This window comes from Rhinolophus ferrumequinum, chromosome 11 (genome assembly GCF_004115265.2).
Source record: "Rhinolophus ferrumequinum isolate MPI-CBG mRhiFer1 chromosome 11, mRhiFer1_v1.p, whole genome shotgun sequence".
In the NCBI taxonomy this organism is placed as follows: domain Eukaryota; kingdom Metazoa; phylum Chordata; class Mammalia; order Chiroptera; family Rhinolophidae; genus Rhinolophus; species Rhinolophus ferrumequinum.
This window is the reverse complement of record NC_046294.1, coordinates 50,450,693-50,471,345: the sequence shown is the minus strand read 5'-3', so window position 1 is coordinate 50,471,345 and position 20,653 is coordinate 50,450,693. Positions and strand designations below refer to the sequence as shown.

Genomic DNA, 20,653 nt, shown 5'->3' with positions numbered 1-20,653 from the left:
CTCAGGCAGTCGCAATTCCAACAAAGGTTTAGGGTTCTATTAGGTTGGTGCAAAAGGAATTGCAGTTTAAAAGGTTAAAAAAATAATTGCAAAAACCGCAATTATTTTTGCACCAACCGAATAATGGTTGTGTCATATGCTTTCCTAAAACTACTTGCTCTAGAAGTTGGTTTATTCAATTATAAGGCCTATCGCCGACCTGTAATAGACCTCTGGCAGACATTTAATTGGTTGAAGGATGTGTGACATAAAGGGAAGCAGCAAGATGCTGCAAAACAGCAGGGCTCTGGACCATCGGTTTTACCAGTTACCACCAGCCTTACAGCTTAGAGCGAGTTCCTCGGGATGCCTGAACCTCAGTTCCCTAAACTATAGAACAGGCATGTCTCTTACTTTGTGGCATGGTCATCAGGACATGAGACAATGTATACAATGCATGGGACACACTAGCTGAATCACAGGTGGGAACTTAATAATTGGCACCTCTTCTGTATTAAAAAACATACATGAACTAGCTATCACTGTTTTTACTCCCACCATGAAATTTTCAGTTTTCTACTAAAAGTTTAAAAACTCTCTTTTGGTAAAAATATCTAATGATTAACTTTATAATTGTTAAAGATGGGTACATGTGGGTTCATTATAATTTGTCTTTACTTTTGTGTGTGGACAAAATCAACTTTAGAGAATTTAGTTACTTCCATTCTTACTGCTTCAATCATTTTACTTATTACCAATGACCCTTCAATCATATTAAGGCTCTAACCTCCTCCGGAACCAAAAAAAGGCTCCCGAAAGTTAACAAATGGTTTGGAGAGTATGGCTAGCTGAAGCTGGAGACATTAAAGTTAACTTATACATTCAACAATAATTATTCTATGCTAAATATACCTGAGTAGAAACCGTCACTCTGATATATGACTTGCAGATACATCTCCACCACCTAACCTAACCTGTCAATGGTGGATTATTCTTGTTATTCAATGCAATAGACATTTATTGGCCTTCTCTTGGTAAAACACTGTGCTAGGGCCATTAGGAAATAGGAAAATGAGTAAGTTGGGGTCCTTGTCCACAAGAAGTTCCTAATTTTGTATGACCCATAACCTTACTTTCATGTTATCCAGCCCCTAACTAGCATCCCCTATCTCTCCAGGTCATTTCCTCTGCTGCCCTGATCCTCAATTCCTTGCCCCTGTTTTTCTCATACTTAACCTATTAAAATCTCAAACCACCCCTGCTCACTCCATTCCAGCCATGCTAACTTCTTAGCCACTTCTTGAAAATCTCAAGTACACTCCTACCTTTGTACTTTCCTGTTTCTTGGCCTGGAACAGTCTTCCCCCACAAAGATACACAGTGTGTTTCCTCACTTCCTTCAGGTGTCTGTTCAAGTGATACCTTCTATGTGATTACCATCGAAAAACAAGCAATCACCCCTGCCAGATACTCCCTTTTTCTGTTTTATTTTACTCCATTATATTCATTACCATTTAACATATTCCAATTTATCAATTCTAACATGCACTTTTCTTCACAGGGTAAGATGAATTCTGATTTTAGAAACGTTAAAATCAGTCAGGTTTTACCATATCTGACCACCAGGTGGCAGTCATCAGGTGTCTCTACATTCACAACCCTAAAAATAGCTGTTATATCATTTCTAAGTTAGGACACTGTTGGCACTACCTGTGCTGAGTTTAATTGCCATTTAAAATATCTCTATTGATTTAGATTGAAACAAAAAAGTCCTGTGTATAATATCTATCAAAAATTAAATTAAAAAACCTGAAGAAATATCAAGCGTTCCCAAGAATGTGGAGTAACCAAAACTCGCACAGACTGCTGGTGAGAGTGTAAATAAAACAACAATTTTGGAAAACTGTTTGGCAATGTATATTAGAGGTGATCACATGCATAGTCCCAGCACGTCCACTCCTAGATATATACCCAACAGAAATGTATACATATATTCAACCAAAAGATGTATATAAAAACGTCATAGCAGCACTGCTCATCATATAAGCTCAAAACTAAAAACTAACCAAATGCCCATTGACAGAAGAACAGATACATTCTAGTATAGTCAGAAATGGAATACTACAGAGCAAACAAACTTCAAATACACCCCACAATATGAATGACTCTTACAATATAAAGTTCAGACAGAAGTCAGACACAAAAGTGAATGTTGTATGATATCATTTCCAGAAAACTCAAAAACAGGTCAAATTAATTTATGGTGTTAAAAATCAAGAGAGGGGCCGGCCCAGTGGCTCAGGCGGTTAGAGCTCCATGCTCCTAACTCCGAAGGCTGCCAGTTCGATTCCCACATGGGCCAGTGGGCTCTCAAACACAAGGTTGCCAGTTCAATTCCTCAAGTCCCGCAAGGGATGGTGGGCTCCGCCCCCTGCAACTAAGATTGAACACGGCACCTTGAGCTGAGCTGCCTCCCGGATGGCTCAGTTGGTTGGAGTGCATCCTCTCAACCACAAGGTTGCCGGTTCAACTCCCGCAAGGGATGGTGGGCTGCGCCCCCTGCAACTAGCAATGGCAACTGGACCTGGAGCTGAGCTGCGCCCTCCACAACTAAGACTGAAAGGACAACAACTTGAAGCTGAACGGCACACTCCACAACTAAGACTGAAAGGACAACAACTTGACTTGGAAAACAGGCCTGGAAGTACACACTGTTCCCCAATAAAGTCCTGTTCCCCTTCCCCAATCTTAAAAAAAAAAAAAAAAATCAAGAGAGTAGCAGTAACTGAAGAGGGCAGGAGGGGGCTTCTGGGGCACTGAAAACCTATTTCTTGATCTAGATGCTGGCTACATGGGTGCATTCAATTTGAGAAAATTCATCAAGATGTATATATATACTTAAGACCTGTAAACTCTTAGGAGATCTGCCAATTAAGTTCGCAAACTTGTTGCAATAATGTTGCTAACTTTTTTGATATCAGAGGGATTATTCATTATGAATTTGTACCAACTGGACAGTTAACCAAGTTTACTATTTGGAAGTGCTGAAAATGCTACGTGAAAAGTTTAGATGACCTGAACTGTTGTTCGCCAACAATTCATGGCTCTTGCACCAGCTCACAAGGCACTGTCTATGAGGGAGTTTTTAGCCAGTAAACAAATAACTGTATTGGAACACCCTACCTACTCACCTAATCTGGCCCCCAATGATTTCTTTCTTTACCCAAAGAGAAAGGAAATACTGAAAGGAAGACATTTTGATGACATTCAGGACATCAAGGATAATCAATCCCATGACAGCTCTGATGGCCATTCCAGAAAAAAAAGAGTTTCAAAATTGCTTTGAAGGGTGGATTAGAGGCTGGCATCGGTGCATAGCTTCCCAAGGGGCGTACTTCGAAGGTGACCGTAGTGATATTCAGCAATGAGGTATGTAGCACTTTTTCTAGGATGAGTTCACGAACTTAATTGTCCAACCTCGGTATGTATGTTAACTTCAATAAAAAGTATTAAGTTTTTGTGTAGGCAGAAAGACACAGAAACAGCAACAAGCATGAATGTGGTATTAGAGAAGCAAATATTTGTCAGTGGAGAAATAATCTTATCCATCTTCTTTATAGGACTTAAGGGAAATTTCCACAAATTTAGGAAGCTGATTTACGTTTTATTGCTGAGATACATACAAACGATTCCCTATCACAAGTCAAGCAATGCACACAAAGAAAGGAAAAACTGCTAAATAAATACTACCTTGGAATGGGTGAAAGAAATTTCAAAGTAACAAGAAGCTAGTGAGAATGAACTACAATTCACACAGGACTATCACCAAGGCCCTATATTTCAGTTTAATCAGAATGTTTATTTTTGTTTGGTGAAAACAAAATAATGGTGAGTCTTATAACTACTTGGATTAGGATATATATGTGTGTGTGTGTATAGTATATACTACATATAATACATATTTTTTCCTTGCTGTTTGCCAAACAGAAGCCAAGCACAATACAATGCCGATAGAGGTTACAAAGATGAAGCACACAAAGTCCCTGCCTTCATAAGCTTTACCCTATATATGAAAGAACCTAAGACAACCACATGAGCAGAAATTATACTGATTTAGAATGGTACTAATAGTATAAGTACAAAGTACATATTTTTTAAAAGCACACCAAGAAATTTCTTCCTGCTAATGTTACAGATTGTAAGAAAGCTTTTCAAAAGCATCTAGAAATGTACTGTCCAATACAATATTCATTAGCCGTTTGTGACTACTAAAATTAAAATTAAATAAAATTAAAAATTCAGTTCCTCGGTAGGATTTAACCACATCTCAAGTGCTCTACAGCCACATGTGGCTGGCGGCGACTGTACTGGGCAGCACGTAGAATAAACACTGCCATCATTGCAGCAAGTTTCCCGACAGCACAGCACTAATCTGGAGTATTCAGAATCAGGAAGACGCACAGAAGAGGCACAAAGGACAGTTCCTCTAATCGTTGGGGAGAAACACTTTTTTCAGTCATGTGTCCGTTTTCCCATGTTTCCTTTGACATCAGAGTGGCAAAACCAGGCCACTCTGGTCTGAGGACCAAGCTCAGATTATAAACCTAGCGAAAATAGCCAAAGCCTTAAAGTTACATGTGTAAAAAAGAACAGTCGCAGGCTGATCGGAGTCCAACTTAGTCCCCCAGAGTGAAAATATACCCAACTCTTAGCTAAAATAAAGTATGACCTTACCTAATCCTTTAGCAGCTATTAAAAGTCAATCGATAAATATTATTTATAGAAGAATCCATTCACTAAGAAACATTTGCTGAATACCTTCTGCGTGCCAAGCACAACGGTAAGCAGCAGGAATAAAAGCATTAAAACCACTAACTCTACTCGGCAAATATCACAATAGCTGAAAAACTGCAAATTCGTAAGTAGGAAGAAACCAACAAATCTGCTCATCCATGGTCCTCCGGAGACAGCAGAAGGGAGGTAACAATGTGCCATCTCCAGCACCTTCTCTGAGAGGTGTTGACTCCTGTGGTGCCCAGTGCCCATTAACCTGAACCAGTCACAACGATTTAGCAAAAAGATAAGAAGAATCCTTTCAAAAAGAAAAGAAGAAATAAATGAGGTTTATCAAACCTATATTAAGCTATAAAAGAAACAAAAATAGTCCTTGATCAAAACGTCAAAATCTTAAAGAATATCCTTAAGAGGAAATACCAACAAATCAACATATAACGCAAAACTACCCAATAGGAAAAGTACACTAAGTAAGAGCTAGGGAGAGACATAAAGATATTTGGGCAGATTCCGACCTCTAGTAGCTTTAATCTACTTTGGAAATGCTCATGAACAATTACAATGAAAGCAAATGTTGTAAGGAGTATACTCAGGACACAATTACAGCACAAATTGTAAGTCGAAAGAATCCTGGAAGTCTTTTTGCCCAACCCTTTCCTTTGTCTAGAATCAGTAGAAGCAGTAGGATTTCAGTGGTGAACAAGACGAGCAAGGTCCCTGCTCTCATGGAACTTACATTCTGGCAGATGGGAGACAGATAAAAGCACAAACAAGTAAGTGAATAAGAGTTTCCAACAATGATAAATGCTCTAAAGAAAATAAAACAGGTGACGTGAAAAATAGTAACTAGGGGAAAGGGAACTACTTTAACCGTAGATGGAAGACTCACAGAAGGCCCAGCTGAAGTGACATAGCTGAGACCTCAAAGGACTCTAGAGCTAAATGAAGAGCTGGGGAAACAAGTGTTCTAGGCATAGGGAACAAGACAAGCTTGGCACGTTCAAAGCACTGAAAAAATGAGGTACACTTGGAACACAATGAGTGAGAAAAAGTATTAGGAGATGAGGTTGAAAAAGTGGGCAGGGGCCAAACCCAGTATGGTCTTGGACCATAAAAATGATATTGTCGTTACCATAAACCTCTTTCTTTCATCAACATGGCCCAATAAATTGAGCCATTTATGCAAATACCTAGTGTACACATTATCAAAAGTAGGACAGTTCCAAATTTCTAACTGAGCAGTGCCATCAAATTCTTAAGACTTGTATCAAAGATATCATTTATTACAATGTTTGGTAAGTCAAAAACCTCTATGGTACATAAAAGTGATACAATTATAAAATTTGAGTTGGAAAAACACCAAAGTTTTTAACAGAAAAGATACCAGCTCATTCAAGCAAATATTTACCAAGCACCTACTATGTGCCAGGCATGTTTTAAGCACTAGAGATATGGCAATGAACAAATCAGTGAAGATTTAAGCAGTAATTGAGCAGAAGATTTAACTGTAGAAGGATCATAAAACCAAAACTGAACTTGAACTTATTTTATGTCTCAGCATTTCCTGAAACAGGAGTTATAGGCTTAGTCATATGTACCTGACAGAAAGCAAACTTACCAAGGAATTCTTAATCACTTCACTTCTGTAAAATTCTGGGGATAAAAAGAAAAAGAACAATAAGTGATATGGAAGAAAATAAGTTCATTAACTCTTACTCCTGTAAACTTTTAAACATATGTTCCAATAAAATATTTAAAACATTTTCAAGGAATCTATTCTCTCTATATTTTTATCTGCAAAAAATAAATTTGAAATAAAGATTAAATAAAAGTATTTTAAAGGGGAAAACATTAGTAAAGAAAGGTCAAAACCTGTTAAGATTTAATTTAGTGATGTTTACCTTACTGGCTCCTTTTACTCTAGATTCAAATTTGAGCCCTTAAAACTCAGACTTTCTTCTCCTCTACCGCTAACTCTCTATAACTGATTCTACATGCTCTCCTTTTCTCAAACATCTCTAATGATTATCCACTGCAATATTATGAAATCAATCCTGATCTAGCAACCAGGTAACCAAAGTTCTAGTTCTACCTGTCATTAACATTCTGTCTCTAACATTCTTTAGCCTATTTTCCATTAGACAACTTTAGTAAATTAGACTAATAACAACCATAGGTCCTCAGTAAGCATAAAAATTTCATTATTCCACAAACCTTCATGTATGTTGTAAATGTTACAAAACATGAAGACACAACCAAAAGAGAAATGTGACAGAGAGTCAGGCAGACATTCCAAACAATCCTCCAACATTCCCTCTGCTGCCCCTGCTGCAGTCGCCTCCATGATGCTGTCGCTGTCCCTTGTACCCTTAGGTTGCTAAGGGGTACTATTTCCCAAGTGTGCTGCACATACCACTGGCCCTTGAGATGATTTTAGGTGATACATGGAGAAACTACTTTTTTCTAATATATGGAAATTTATGTCTCATATATTCAACCCCCAATTGTAAGCTCCATAAGACAGCAGTGTTTGTTTTTACAATAGCTGTCTCTTCGGCACGTAAAACTATTCCTGGCACAGGGAAGACAGTAAATTTCTTTTTAATCAACAAGTTCACAGGTTATGCTTAGATGTAAGTTTAAAAATAATGAACTTTAAAATTTTTATTAAGTATGCAGCAGTACAGGTAAAATACAAACATAGTAAAAATTGTTGAAGTGGTCCACTAATATAACTAAAGCTTGGGAATCATCAAGCAGTAAATAAAAAGCAGACCTGGATGTAATAGTCTTATGGGCAAGCTCTTGTGATTAAAGCACTTTTTGACAAACGTACCATCTACCATACTCTGTGCTTGTTGTCCTTAAAACAAACAAACAAACAAAAAATTTTAAAAAATAAGGATAATAATTCTATTCTGCTGAGAGATAGTCACAATGTAATACGTGGGGGGAAAAAAGGTCCTAAGAGAGAATTTACAACAGGATCTAAGTTTTTATTTATGTAATAATGTTTCTTAGATGATAGGATTAGATCAGTTTTATTTTTTGCTTAGCAGTTTTCTAATTTTTCTATTTTAAACAATTATTTTAATTGTAATAAAAATTATATCTAATTTTTAGATATTTCAAGTAATGTTATAAATGAACATTCTTTTAAAGATATATATTCTAAGACATTTGAATCTATAGGATAAAATTTCAGAAGTAAAATTGCAAGATAAAAAGAAAAACAGTTTAAATTTTATAGATACTGCCAAATTGTTCTCTAAAAATATTGTACCAATTTACAATCCCACTTATGAAAATACCTGTTTCCCCAACACTAAGTAGCCTTAAGTATTATTCTTTTCATTTATTTCACAAATGGCTAACCAATTATTCTAACCATAAATTAACTATATAAATGTATGTATGTATGTATATATGTATATATACATACATATATTCTAATTTATATATGCCATATATAGTTTTAGAAAAAAATGACTAAAAGGGCTAAAAAAGTATTTTTTATAACACAAGACTTTGTTCTCTGGAGATTTGATAACTGGTGCTTGATTTAAATTACCTAAAAGGTAGACAGTCTCCTACAAGCACTAAAAGATGTCAAAAATGTGAAAAAATAAAAAACTCATATATACTTTCTTAGGAGCTGATGTGAATTCAGCTGAAATAAAATAACTTAGAAATCAGCATTTCAGATATACCTCCAATAAAAAAAAAAACACAAAAAAACTTTCTTTTAAAACTAACAAATGATGCCACTAAACAGGTGGCAGAGGTGGTTTTATGAGAAGAGCCAACTGGCATTCTATCACGGTCATCCATCATCGAGGGCCACATAATGATCATGAAATGAATATTCGTGTCTGTCCATAACATAAGGTTATATTACCTACGTTTAGTAAGGAAAGAGCTTCCTGGTTCCTCCTATGGTAGTGAAAAGTTATAACTAGCTCAACATATGGGACTGAATGCCCTAGCCAAGGGCTCGCCAGTTAGGGACAGACTCCAAACCACTACCAGACACTGAATTTCCTATCATCTGTCATCAGCTATTCCCTAATTGTGTGACTGATCATTTTATTGAGATAACTTCAAAAAACAGTCAATTAAAATTCCTTAGCTCACGACGTAATCTGAGCGAGAAGACAAAAAACAAAAACAAGAACAAACAATAACAAAAAATCCCTTTGCTTTCATCGTATCTCTTAGACAGGTTTTCACGTCATGGTCATCAACCAGTCCAGTGTGTACTTTGTTTTTAGAAACTATTCTTATTATTTTTAACATTACAATTCTAATAATAATTGCTATCATTTACCAAATATCTGAAATGTGCTAAGTACTCTATTAACTACTCTCATAGGAGATAACATTGGAGCAAGGACAGAGCAGCTCTATGAAGATAGCCAAGGACTATCTATCTATCTATACAATCTAATCTATCTATCTATCTATCTATAGAAACCTATCAAAAATTTAAAATCCTTTGGCAATGTCCTATGTTGCTATTGATAAAACCAATCTGAGCAGCAGACCAAATGCATTAAGATCTGCAAATATGCTAATACCCTTTGGACAAATAACGACCAAACTGTTTCATTTTCCTTCTGAACATTTAGGAAGACAACATTTCCCAATACCCTTTTCATCTAAAAAGGATGATGCAACTCATTTATGGCCAGTGGAATGTGACAGAATTGAAGTGGGCCATTTCCATTAAAAACAAAAATCTCCCTCAGATAATCCCTCTTGCCATACCAGAGGTCACATTGGTGACAGCTCATGTTGGTGACAGCAGCATTCCAAAATAGAAGGAGCCTGGACACCTGAGTCACCACATAGAGGACAGCTGCCAAGACAGTAGCTGATCAAGAACACCTGCGCTGGACTTTAGGGTAAGAAATGTTGTTATGTTAAACTACTGAAATTTGTGGTATTTGTTATAGTAGCTGACACTCATTATTCAGATTAAAACAATTGTTTATAAAATATGCAATGGTTAGAATGAAAGAAAAATAAGAATGAAATAAAATTATGTGCAAATGGCAGAATTTAGAGTCCTTTTTTCATCCGTAAAAATTATTTTAACACTATTTACATGTGGGGGGGGCTCTAGTCTATATAATTCCTAATTGAATTTTTTAATGAACATATGCTGAAATTAAAAAAAGAAAAAAGTTGTCAAACAACTACTGCTTTAATAACTTTTTTTAAAAGTATAATAGTTAAAACAGATAAAATGTTATTTGAATTTTTCATCTTTGCCACAGGACAAAATTCAAACAAGTCCTTAGTACCTCTTATTAAAATAATGCTCCTTTTTTTTATATAAATAGACTTTTAATAATATCTTACCAAGTGTTATCACCTTATCTCAGTTGATCCTCATAAAAATCTGTCTTGCTGACTTTATAAGACCTCATTCTCTCCACTTTACAAATGGGAAAAATGAGGTTCCAAAAGCCATGACCTTTATCCAAAATCACACAGTTAGGAAATAGATGAGTTAGAACTAGTATCAATGTATTTTCAATTCCAAACCAATATTCGTATCATTATACCATGCTGCCTCTCTTAACCATCCAACTGGTTATGTCAAAGTGCCTTTCATCCAAAATGTATTCAAAAAATGCTTGTGATTTTGAATCAAACATTTGGTCTACTCTTAGAACTGTCACTTATAGAAGAATCTACATTCAACACATAAAACTGAATTCAAAGAAACCATGCCATTCCTCTAAAAATGACCTATATCCACAGGAATTACAGATATGAGAAGATACAAACTAGGTCCCAATTTTACCGTAATATTAAAGAACTCAAGTACATCTTAAGAAAAGCAAAATAGTACTGGATACTGGACTCATATATTTTAAATGACAGTTACTGGAATAAAGATATTAAGGGCTAACATTCATAAAGGAATAATAAACTTACCAATGTAAGCCTTAATTATCTGAAAGAACGGTCCAAACGTCATGTTTAATATATGAGTATATTACAACTGCCCATGAAATAGTCTTCGACAGCATGACAATTTAGCTTTCCAGTAAGCATTAATAGCAAGAGGCATTTGTGTTACAAAAGAATAAAAATGAGATATAACAATCTGTGCACAGCAAGTACACAGATTCCCTTACCTTTATATGTCTTTTCAGTATTACACATGTGAAGTGTGAAGTAGGTATCAAGGAGCTGATGGCCATTTCTATTAACAATGTTCCGGGCAGCAATGTTCCGAAGATGTCTAAGACGGCGCTAAAAGATAACCACAAAGAAAGAGGGGCATTCAGCTTTTTCCTCCTGTAAGATTTTCTGAAAGTCACAATTCAAAACTGAAAGATAGTAAGTTGTCTCAGTCCTTTGTTGGTTGAGCCAGCAACCTTAACCCCGTCTCTTCTTCCTGCCTCAGCACTCCCTCTGTCAAGTAGGAATTATACCTGCCCTCTCTCATTTACAAGGTTACAACATGTTATTTTCATGCTGTCAGCATGAAATGACAACGTGAAATACATTCGAAAAGCATAAATGTTATATAAATGTAATATACGTAGACGAGCATTAGTATATTCTGGAACATGAACTAAGCAGTAATTTTCTTTTTTCCCTTCAGAAGGATGCTGGTGGACATACAAAGTCCATCTCGTATCAATGGAAAAATCAGCAGTTATTCCCTACATACAGCCCTGTTGCTAGTTCAGTCTGGATTCCAGATCATCGGTACAACCAGGAAAATAAGCCAAAGCCAAACTCACTGGTCACTAGTACATCCAGCCAATAACCCAACGGTTGTGAGCTTAAATTCTCACTTGCCCAGCAGCCAATCTCCATTTCCTAATTAGGCCTCCTTCCCAACAATTTCTCAAACTAGGATGCATGAATTATTTGGAGTCACAAGTACTAGAAAAGCAAAAGCTCCTTAAGCAACAATAGAAATCAATAAAAATACAAGATAACTTAAGGGATAGCCAAATCATCTCACACCACCTAGAGAAAACGTTGGCAATGCTGAAATCTGAGCACATCAGATTCATTCCCAAAAGCTAGATCCCTGTGTCAAATAATTATTTTCAGAGACTTAAAAATAGAAGCAAAGTGCTCAGTTTTAAAATACAAGTATGGGTGTCTGGACGGTTTGTCCCTGCTAGCGGTGTCCGCGTTGCTTTCTGGTAAAGGCATGGAGTTGGTGGCTGCCGCCTTTTGGCTGGGATGAAGCCGGCTCTCGGTGGAGGCAGGCGAGCCGAGCTGGAGCCACAGCCAGTACAGTGGGAGCAGTTGGACTGACCATTGCTGCTGCAGGATTTGCAGGTCATTATGTTTTGCAAGCCATGAAGCATGTGGAGCCTCAAGTAAAACAAGTTTTTCAAAGCCTACCAAAATCGGCCTTCAGTAGTGGCTACTACAGAGATGGGTTAGAACCCAAAATGACAAAACAAGTAACAGCATTACTATCAGGTTTGAGCCCCACTGCCAATAAAGGAAAAATAAAAGATGCTTATCGACGAATTATGCTTTTAAATCACCCAGGCAAGGGAGGATCTCCTTATAAAGCAGCCAAAATAAACGAAGCTAAAGATGTACTAGAAGGTCAAGCTAAAAAATGAAGTAAATGTATGATGAATTTCAAGTTCTTATTTGTTTATGTATATGAGTACAAGCTTTTTATAATAAAATGCCTCAAAGCTACAAATTTTAAAAATGATTAAGCACAAACTAAAAGCCCTGGTATAAATTTCTTGTTTAAAGTTGAGGATTTTAAATCAGATTATAGAATATTTGGAGATTAATGCTCAATAATTATGGATCAATACATACCATTTGAATAGAAATACTGTTCATTACTCATTTAGCAAACAATTCAGTACCTACTTCAAGGCAAAGTAAACATGACAGTCTGTGGATGGGAAACTGATAAACTGGTCATTAACTACCATGTGATGAATATGATGGAATGAATTAGCACAGGTTGTTACAGCAGGGACTCATCTCGTTGGGAGGAAAGACTGTCAAGGTACAGAGAACTGGCCCAGCTGCTTGGAACACTGAACTTAAAAGTGAATTGAGCCACAACTTGGCCACAAGAAAATTGATCTAGGTTATGTACATATCACCGACAAAATTCAGATTTCATACATTAAAAACTGTTAAAAAAGATCTGAGTACAGGTCTTGTTTTTAATCAAAAGTATTTGCATTGTATTCAGCTAGCCCCTGAAAGAAACTGACCATTCATAAATTATTTTTTTACATAATCACAAGTTCTGCATTTGCTATGACCTAACTTAAACACAATAAACTGAAATGCCCTCAGTTATCAAAAACAAAACAAAACAAAAACACAAGTATGCTTAAAGCTCTCCCCTCAGGCTGAGGCAAGTCCGTCTTCAGTTACATGCGCAGTCAACCAGAAAAAGAAAAGTAGTTCTTTCTCTCTGTGCACATACCGACCCAATCCTTTCTCCCAATCCAAAGATTAAGATTCTTTGAGAAAGAAGGTTATTGTCTAATAAATCTGTTTAGCCCTCTAAGTATGAAAAGCCCCAAATGTATTTACAAAAAGCCCTTGTAGGGCTTACTCTACAAGACTTATTTTTCTACAATCTGCCAATGGTTTCCATTTCACATCCTGGATTACAGCAACTATTTCCTCCTACTATACATTTTTCATTAGCCCTTAGTTAAGATCTTAAATTGACAGGAACCACTAATTGCCTATACACAATAAACACATTTATTTTACTGTAAGACTGCAATCTTGTCCTCTATTCAAAGACCTGAAAATATTACCCAAAGCCTCTATTATGAAGTTCAAACTTCCCAATATTGTTTTCAAAGCCCTGTGCAATCTGACTTCTCCACATCCTGCCCTACTTCCCACTAGATCCTTCCACATACCCAAACCCTTAATCACACGTGACGGCTTAAGATTCCATGAAAAAGATTACCAACGTTCCTAGCTCCATGCTTTTGCTAATGCTAATTCCTCATCTAGAATACCATTCTCTTTAAGAAGATCCTATTTCCACTTCAAAGTTAAGAAGAGTCCTCCTTCCTGATTCTCTAACTGAAATTAATTGCTCCTTTCTTAGAAAAGATAAGAACTTTGTTTCTATCTCTACTATATCACTTATTTCATTGGCCTTGTCTGAATGGTAGTTGTTTACAGTTATTTCCCCTAGTAATCAAGGGAGAACAGACTTGATGACAAAGACCATTACCATCACTATACTGTTAGCATTGATTAAATGCTTACTGTGTGCCATGCACTGTGCTAAACACTTCATACATGTGATCTCATTTAATCCTCAGAACAATCCTGTAAGGTTAGGATTATTCATTATCATTATCCATCTCTTTATCCCGACATTTCTAAGTAATCAAATATAAACAAAGACACAAAACAGTAAATAATAAATTCGAGGGATATCTCAAAAGTAGGAAAGAAAGCAGAAAGTAAGCAAAGAGGTTATACCTATATACAGAAAGTGCCAAAAAATGTATACACATTTTAAGAAAGGAAAACTGTATTAAAATTGTAATACTCAATATACACCAATAACAAAAAATGAATACAAGTCACGTTTGACTTCTGCAATTACAAGAGGTGCTCAAAGTGGTTACCATCAGCATCCAGACACTTCTGATTATGGCGAACTACTGCTTGAGCAACGCTGACCAAATTGTCCACTTGTATACATTTTTTTGGCACCCCTGGTATGTATATGTGGGTCTGTGTGTGTGTGTGTGTGTGTCTCCTATATCTATATATACCTAACAGATATAATTTGGTCTTTACACTCCTCTACCGTGTTTCTCCAAAAATAAGACCTAGCCGGACCATCAGCTCTAATGTGTCTTTTGGAGCAAAAATTAATATAAGACCTGGTATTATATTATATTATATTATATTATGTTATGTTATACTGGGTATTATATTCTATTGCATTATATTATACCCGGTCTTATGTTATATTAAACTAAGACTTGTCTCGTATTAATTTTTGCTCCAAAAGACGCATTAGAGCTGATGGTCCGGCTAGGTCTTATTTTCGGGGAAACGTGGTATTGCTCCAGAAGACCGAGCAACGACCTCTTCAACTCAAGAGAATGATTTTATGACAAATACAATGACAGTGGAACTTACTGCCTTACAAAGCAGTATGCAGGGCTTGGACAGAGACAGACTCTGTATGAATGCAGATATTGCTGAAGAAATCTTTGTATTCTTTATGAAGTTAGCACAACTACCGCCAACACACCTTCTGACTCCAAGCTCCAGGGTTCTAACATCAGCAATGGAGTGTACAAACACTCATCTGGGTGGATTACCAACATCTCATTACTATTTCTAAGCTTCCCTCCACCGATGTAGATAAAACAGAACTGACTATATCCAGGAATTTTATAAGAAGGTTTACAAAAAAAAACAAAACTCTACAAATTAGCCATCTATACTTAAAGCATTCATGTTGGATTGTATGACTTTTTGCCTTTTCCCTTATTTGATTCATTTCAAAGCACTAGGGTAAGTACTCCCAATACACAGTGATTAATTAAAATATAGGTGCCCCCAGCGCTGGAACAGACAAAGGAAATAAACGCTTTCTGGATAAATTACTGATGTCACCTGGTGAAATGCAGTAAATGTCCTCAAGAGCCCTCTTGTGCTCTCTGTCTTGGCTTCTTCTTTAATAACATTCATCCCAATTTTATCATAAAGCTGCTTTTACTTTTTAAAAATGCTAAACTGTAATAAAATGGAATTTAACTAATAATAATGTGCCAATGTTACGTTTTAATTTTGACAAATGTAAAATGGTAAGATGTTAACATTCAGGGAAACTGAATGAAAGGCATTCTCTGTGTTATCTTGGCAACTTTTCTGTAAATCTGAAATGATTCTAAAATAAAAATAAAAATTTTTTTTAAAGTTATTGCCTTTCTCAGAGTTAATAGGAATGGAAATGGGACAAAAAGAGTGCCAATAAAACATTTCACAAGCATTACTTAAATAGGACACTTCTCCATTCCCACCATTCACCTCTTTCCTTCAATCTCTCATCTCCGTTCCTCCCCTTCCCCCAAGATTTAATGGCAGGTTAAACTAGAAACTCGGAAAAATGATTACCTATGGGGGAGAGAACAGGTTGGAGGGAACAGAGATAAAAGCAAGATGTCCCTGATACTTTATGTAGCTTTGACTTCTGTACCATATTTCATGTACTCAGAAAATAAAGTTAAATAAGAAAAAGTTTAAATCAACTAATTCTAGTGCAAAATATAATAGCAATACCAAAAACTACTAGCGGTTTTAGGGTATATCATCTACCTTTGCCCAAAGTATTACCCTATGATCAAAGGAAGTATGAAAGCACTCAGAGTGATCTAAAGGATCCTCTTTGATTTTCAGTTCCCCAGATAGATCTATACTTGACTAAAACAGTATGTGGTTATACCTAACACGGAAATACCATCGGTCGTTCCAGATGTGTCTATCTTCCCCAACTAAAATACAAGTTCTGTGAGGGAAGAGACTTTATTTACAGTTGTAACTCCAACACCTAGATGAGTACCTAGCAAACAGCTGACACACAATAAATGTTTAATTGAATTAATAAATCTCCAGTGAATTAACCCAGTCAAGAAGGTCCTTGTATGACTGAGGCCTTGCAATGGTCCTTAGCGGCCTGGAACCCTTAATGGATTCTGACACCGCCCACCAGACAGTGGGAGAAAACAGAGCACTTCAAACATAAGAAATGAAATTAAGATGAAGTCTTAGCACTGCATCTGGACTACAAATCCTCAGGCCTCAACTATCTTCAAGTGCTCCAGGGTGTATAATCTAGGGCTCCTTCACGGCCTGCTGGCACCATCTAGCATAAATACATTGCTCTAGACCTTGTCTAACTACAATTAAATATCAGACCATCTCTTCAGATGGCCCATTGAAAGATGGTTAAAATCAAATCTGTCCTTATGATCTAAATTGGCTCAGATGTCTCTGAAAAGTAAAAATATTGCGTAATTAAATTATACAGACTTTGGGATTACTCTGTAAGATAACATTCCATGCAGTTTTCTTCACCAGCAATCTCATTAAACGTTCTCAAATGTTCCACGCTTTCAGTTATAAAATGTTCTTGGTGTCTCATTGCACAGCAGTAGCTTTAGGCAGCCAAGGAGTGTACTAATAACACCCATCCCCAAAACTAAAGCTGAATAGATTTTAATTTTTAAATTGGAATGAACATAACTTAAAAATCTTTGAAACTCTACTTACAAAACATTCTATACAAAGCTTAAAAACATTCCCTAACATAAAAAATTAAAACCGCCTATTCACCTTTGATTTGGAGGATGGAAAGATGTAATTAAAGCACAACTCTGCTACTTGAAATGTTGGCAGTGGGCAAGACCAGTATCGCCCTAAATTCCTTAACTTTTTAACAAAATCTTTCAAGAATAAATTCTAAAACAAGACTTAGGTGACATGCATTGTATATTTGTAATATTTGCTTTAGTAAAATATATATATATCTATGAATTACTCATCAGTATGATTGTAAACAGGTGCCTCTAAGGAACCTAAAATGGTTGATTATCGTCAACATCACTAACGTTCTTAGAAAACAGCTTTAAAACATAATAGCAGTCTAAAGGAAATTTTGTTTTGATTTTGTATTTCTTGTTTGTTTTGTCTTGCCCAGCATCTATATGGTTAAAAACAAACACAGATTTTTCCTTTGTAGAAACACACTCCCCTACTATTAATGTATACTTCCTACAGAACTAACTCCACCTCCAACTCCAATGATGGTCATATGACTCAGACCAGGGCATCCCCGACCATAACATATGATTCCATCAGGGTCCATGAGAGTCCAAGAAATTGTATTAAACTGTTCAGAGTTCCTTTATTTTTTTCCTCCTAGTCCTGAACCTGGGAGGACATAGGGCTAGAGAATTTGGCAGCCATCTTTCCATCACAGTGAAACCTGAAAACGAAACCAACAAGAGAGCGGAATCAAGAGATGTGGGATTCAGGTCCTGCCAACAGAAGTTAAGTCTCTGGATCAAACCATACCAAAATGAGAACTATAACCAAAAACACTGTAGCAGAGTGAAATGCGCTTCTCTCTTTGACTCCATCTTGTTCAAGCCTACTTTGTCCTCAAGGCCTTCAGGCTAGTAGCTTCTAACCATTAGAGGAATTTTGCTCCTGACTCGAGTTTTACAAAGAAAGCCCCTCCCATTTCCCCTTCCCTTGACAAAAAAGAAGCCTGCACTCTGTACTTGGGTGGTAAGTGGATTTGAGGGCTCCCATCTTCTCAGCTGGTGCCTTCTTGATCAATACACCTTTCCTTACTCCAAACTCTGACGTTTTGAGTTTTGGCCTTTTGAGGTGTCGGGCACACAGGCTTTGGTCTGGTAACATCACCAGCCCAGTCCTTATAAAACTGTCAAAGATTACAACTAGGGAGAAGACTTATATAGTAATTATTAAGAATTTATCCCATAACAGGTTAGTAGATAAAGAGTAACAACATTCTAATTTAGTGGCAAGGTACAAAGAAATGTTTCATTTTGTTAAACATCCCCATATTTTTGAAAATGATCATTTCTGGTGGGTCAATCCATTTTTGTTGTTGATAAAATTTTGAACCTCAACATGCATGCTAGCAAGGCTTAAAACACAATTAAATCATATCTCAGAACTAAAAGGAATCCAAAGCAATTTTCAGTAGTGAAATATGCCATTGGGGTTCTATATTCTCCCAAGTTTTACTTTTCCCTTTCAGGCACCGAAAATTTTCTGGCTTCTGAGGTATAAACACGACAAAAGAACTGAGGTGTCCTTAATCTTTTTCCTCATCACTACTGGAGAGTGATTCAGGGAAGCTGATGGCCAACAGAAGAGGACAAAATGGCTAACATTCACTCTCCCTTCCCTGTACCCCTTGCTTAAAAAACAGAAGTACTATGATTCTTAAATATAATTACTCCACAAATCTCCACCATCACCAAACTAAACATCATCCCACACACACCTTTTATGACCCCAAGGTCACAGTGAGGTATCTTGGAAACAAATTTTGAGTTTAATTTGCTTAATCTACAAGAGCTATTACAAATCAATATAATCAATATTCTATAGCCCAACAGAAAAGGGGCAAAGGATATAAAGTCAGGCCACAGAAAAAGAAATGCAAGTGGTCAAAAAGCATGAAAAGATATACAGTTAACCCTTGAACCATGCAGAGGGACACCCCCACTTACCCCCACGGTGCACAGTAGAAAATCTGCATATAATTTTGATCCCCCCCAAAAAAACTACTAAGTAGCCTACTGTTAACCAGAAGCCTTGCCAATAACATAAATAGCCAATTTACACATATTTTGTATGTCATAGGTATTATAAATTGTATTCTTACAATTTGTAAGCTAGAGAAAACAAAGTATTATTATGAAAATCATAAGGAATAGAACAGACAGTTACACTACTGTACTGGATTTATCGACACCATAAATTTACTTTGTCTAGTTTACCAGATGACTCATTTGTCAGTACCTACATTAATATCGTCTTATGATACAAAACACTGTAGATGTCATACGAGTACATATTACTAACACTAGACATCAAAAATGAAAAGATAATGTGAAAAAGAAATTTGTATTTACTTACAAGTATAACGATTCATGCATTGATAATAAAAAAGCAGCAATACGATCGCTTTGTGGCAGCCTAGGTAATCGATACAAGTGCTTCACAGTAGGAAGTAAATCCAGAAAAAAATTTTCCAACATATTTCTTGAAAAAAATCCACATATAAGTGGGTACCCGTGCAGTTCAAACCGTGCAGTTGTTAAAGGGTCAACTGTATAATCACACTCATAATGAAAGCTATGCACACCAAAACAAACATTCCACTTGTGGCAGACTGTAGTTCCCAAAGGACGCTGCACCAATACACCCCGTCCCACGTGCTCTTACACGGTGATGTTGCCACTCCTCCATTATGAAGTGGGGTTTATGTTCCCTCCCCCTTCAATGTGGGCACGCCTGTGACTATGGCAGAAATGACACTGTGACTTCTGAGGCTGAATCATAAAATCACCTGGCCCTCTGACAGGATGCTCTTCCTTGGAAGTCACCCTACTGTGATGGAAAGGCCTGCGGACACGTAGGTGTTCTCCACAGCCCAGACACGTAGGTGTTCTCCACAGCCCAGCCCCAGCTGACATCCCAGCTACAGTCAGACCCACAACCATTTCAGCCCCTAGCTTCTGAATCGCCAGAAAGGACAAGTACAGCACAGACAAGTTGTTCCCACCAAGCCCAAACCAAACTGCATATTTGTGAGCAAAACAGATAATGATGTTTTAAGCCATTAAATGTTTTGTTTGTTACTCAGCAATAGGAAATGAACAGACCTGTCTGATTAAAGAGTCAAGCTATTTTAGTATCTGTCAGGGTTGATATGAGTAAAGAAAACAATATTGGGGAGAATATAAAATGGTCCCATTTGAAGGGAGGGTAATTTAGCAATAATTAGCAAATTTTAAATTGCATATATTATTTGACCAAGCCATTCCACCAGTCACAAAAACGTGTGCAAATATGCTTACTCTGATATTGGCTATAAAAGCAAAAACTAAATAACCACTCTTAAGTTGTGGTACATTCATACAATGGAAAACTAGGCAACCGTGAAAAAAACAAAGGGTCAATATGGAATACAAACAAAAGAGCAAGAAATTTTAAATGTTCATGCAAAGAAATATTACTTTATATCCTGATTGATGTAGAGCAAGGGTTGGCCAGCTTGTTCTGTGAAAGGTCAAAGAGCAAATATTTTAAGCTTTTC

General features: G+C 36.6%; 2 protein-coding genes across 2 annotated transcripts in view; one reads left to right on the top strand and one right to left on the bottom strand.

Moving 5' to 3' along the window:
- UVRAG (UV radiation resistance associated) overlaps positions 1-20,653 on the bottom strand; it is a 273,971-nt gene that overhangs the window by 236,785 nt on the left and 16,533 nt on the right. Inside the window, exons 2-3 of the mRNA XM_033120283.1 lie at positions 10,923-11,040; positions 6,392-6,426 (exon numbers count right to left, since the gene is read on the bottom strand). Of these exons, the coding sequence (XP_032976174.1) occupies positions 6,392-6,426; positions 10,923-11,040 (153 nt within the window). The remainder of the gene's footprint in view (positions 1-6,391; positions 6,427-10,922; positions 11,041-20,653) is intronic.
- LOC117030285 (mitochondrial import inner membrane translocase subunit TIM14-like) lies at positions 12,045-12,386 on the top strand. The gene has a single exon (XM_033120285.1). The coding sequence runs from the start codon at positions 12,111-12,113 to the stop codon at positions 12,384-12,386; it is 276 nt and encodes a 91-aa protein (XP_032976176.1). The 5' UTR covers positions 12,045-12,110.

Coding starts and splice junctions, on each gene's coding strand:
- LOC117030285 (XM_033120285.1), top strand. CDS start 12,111: ATGAAGCATGTGGAGCCTCAAGTAAAACAAGTTTTTCAAAGCCTACCA.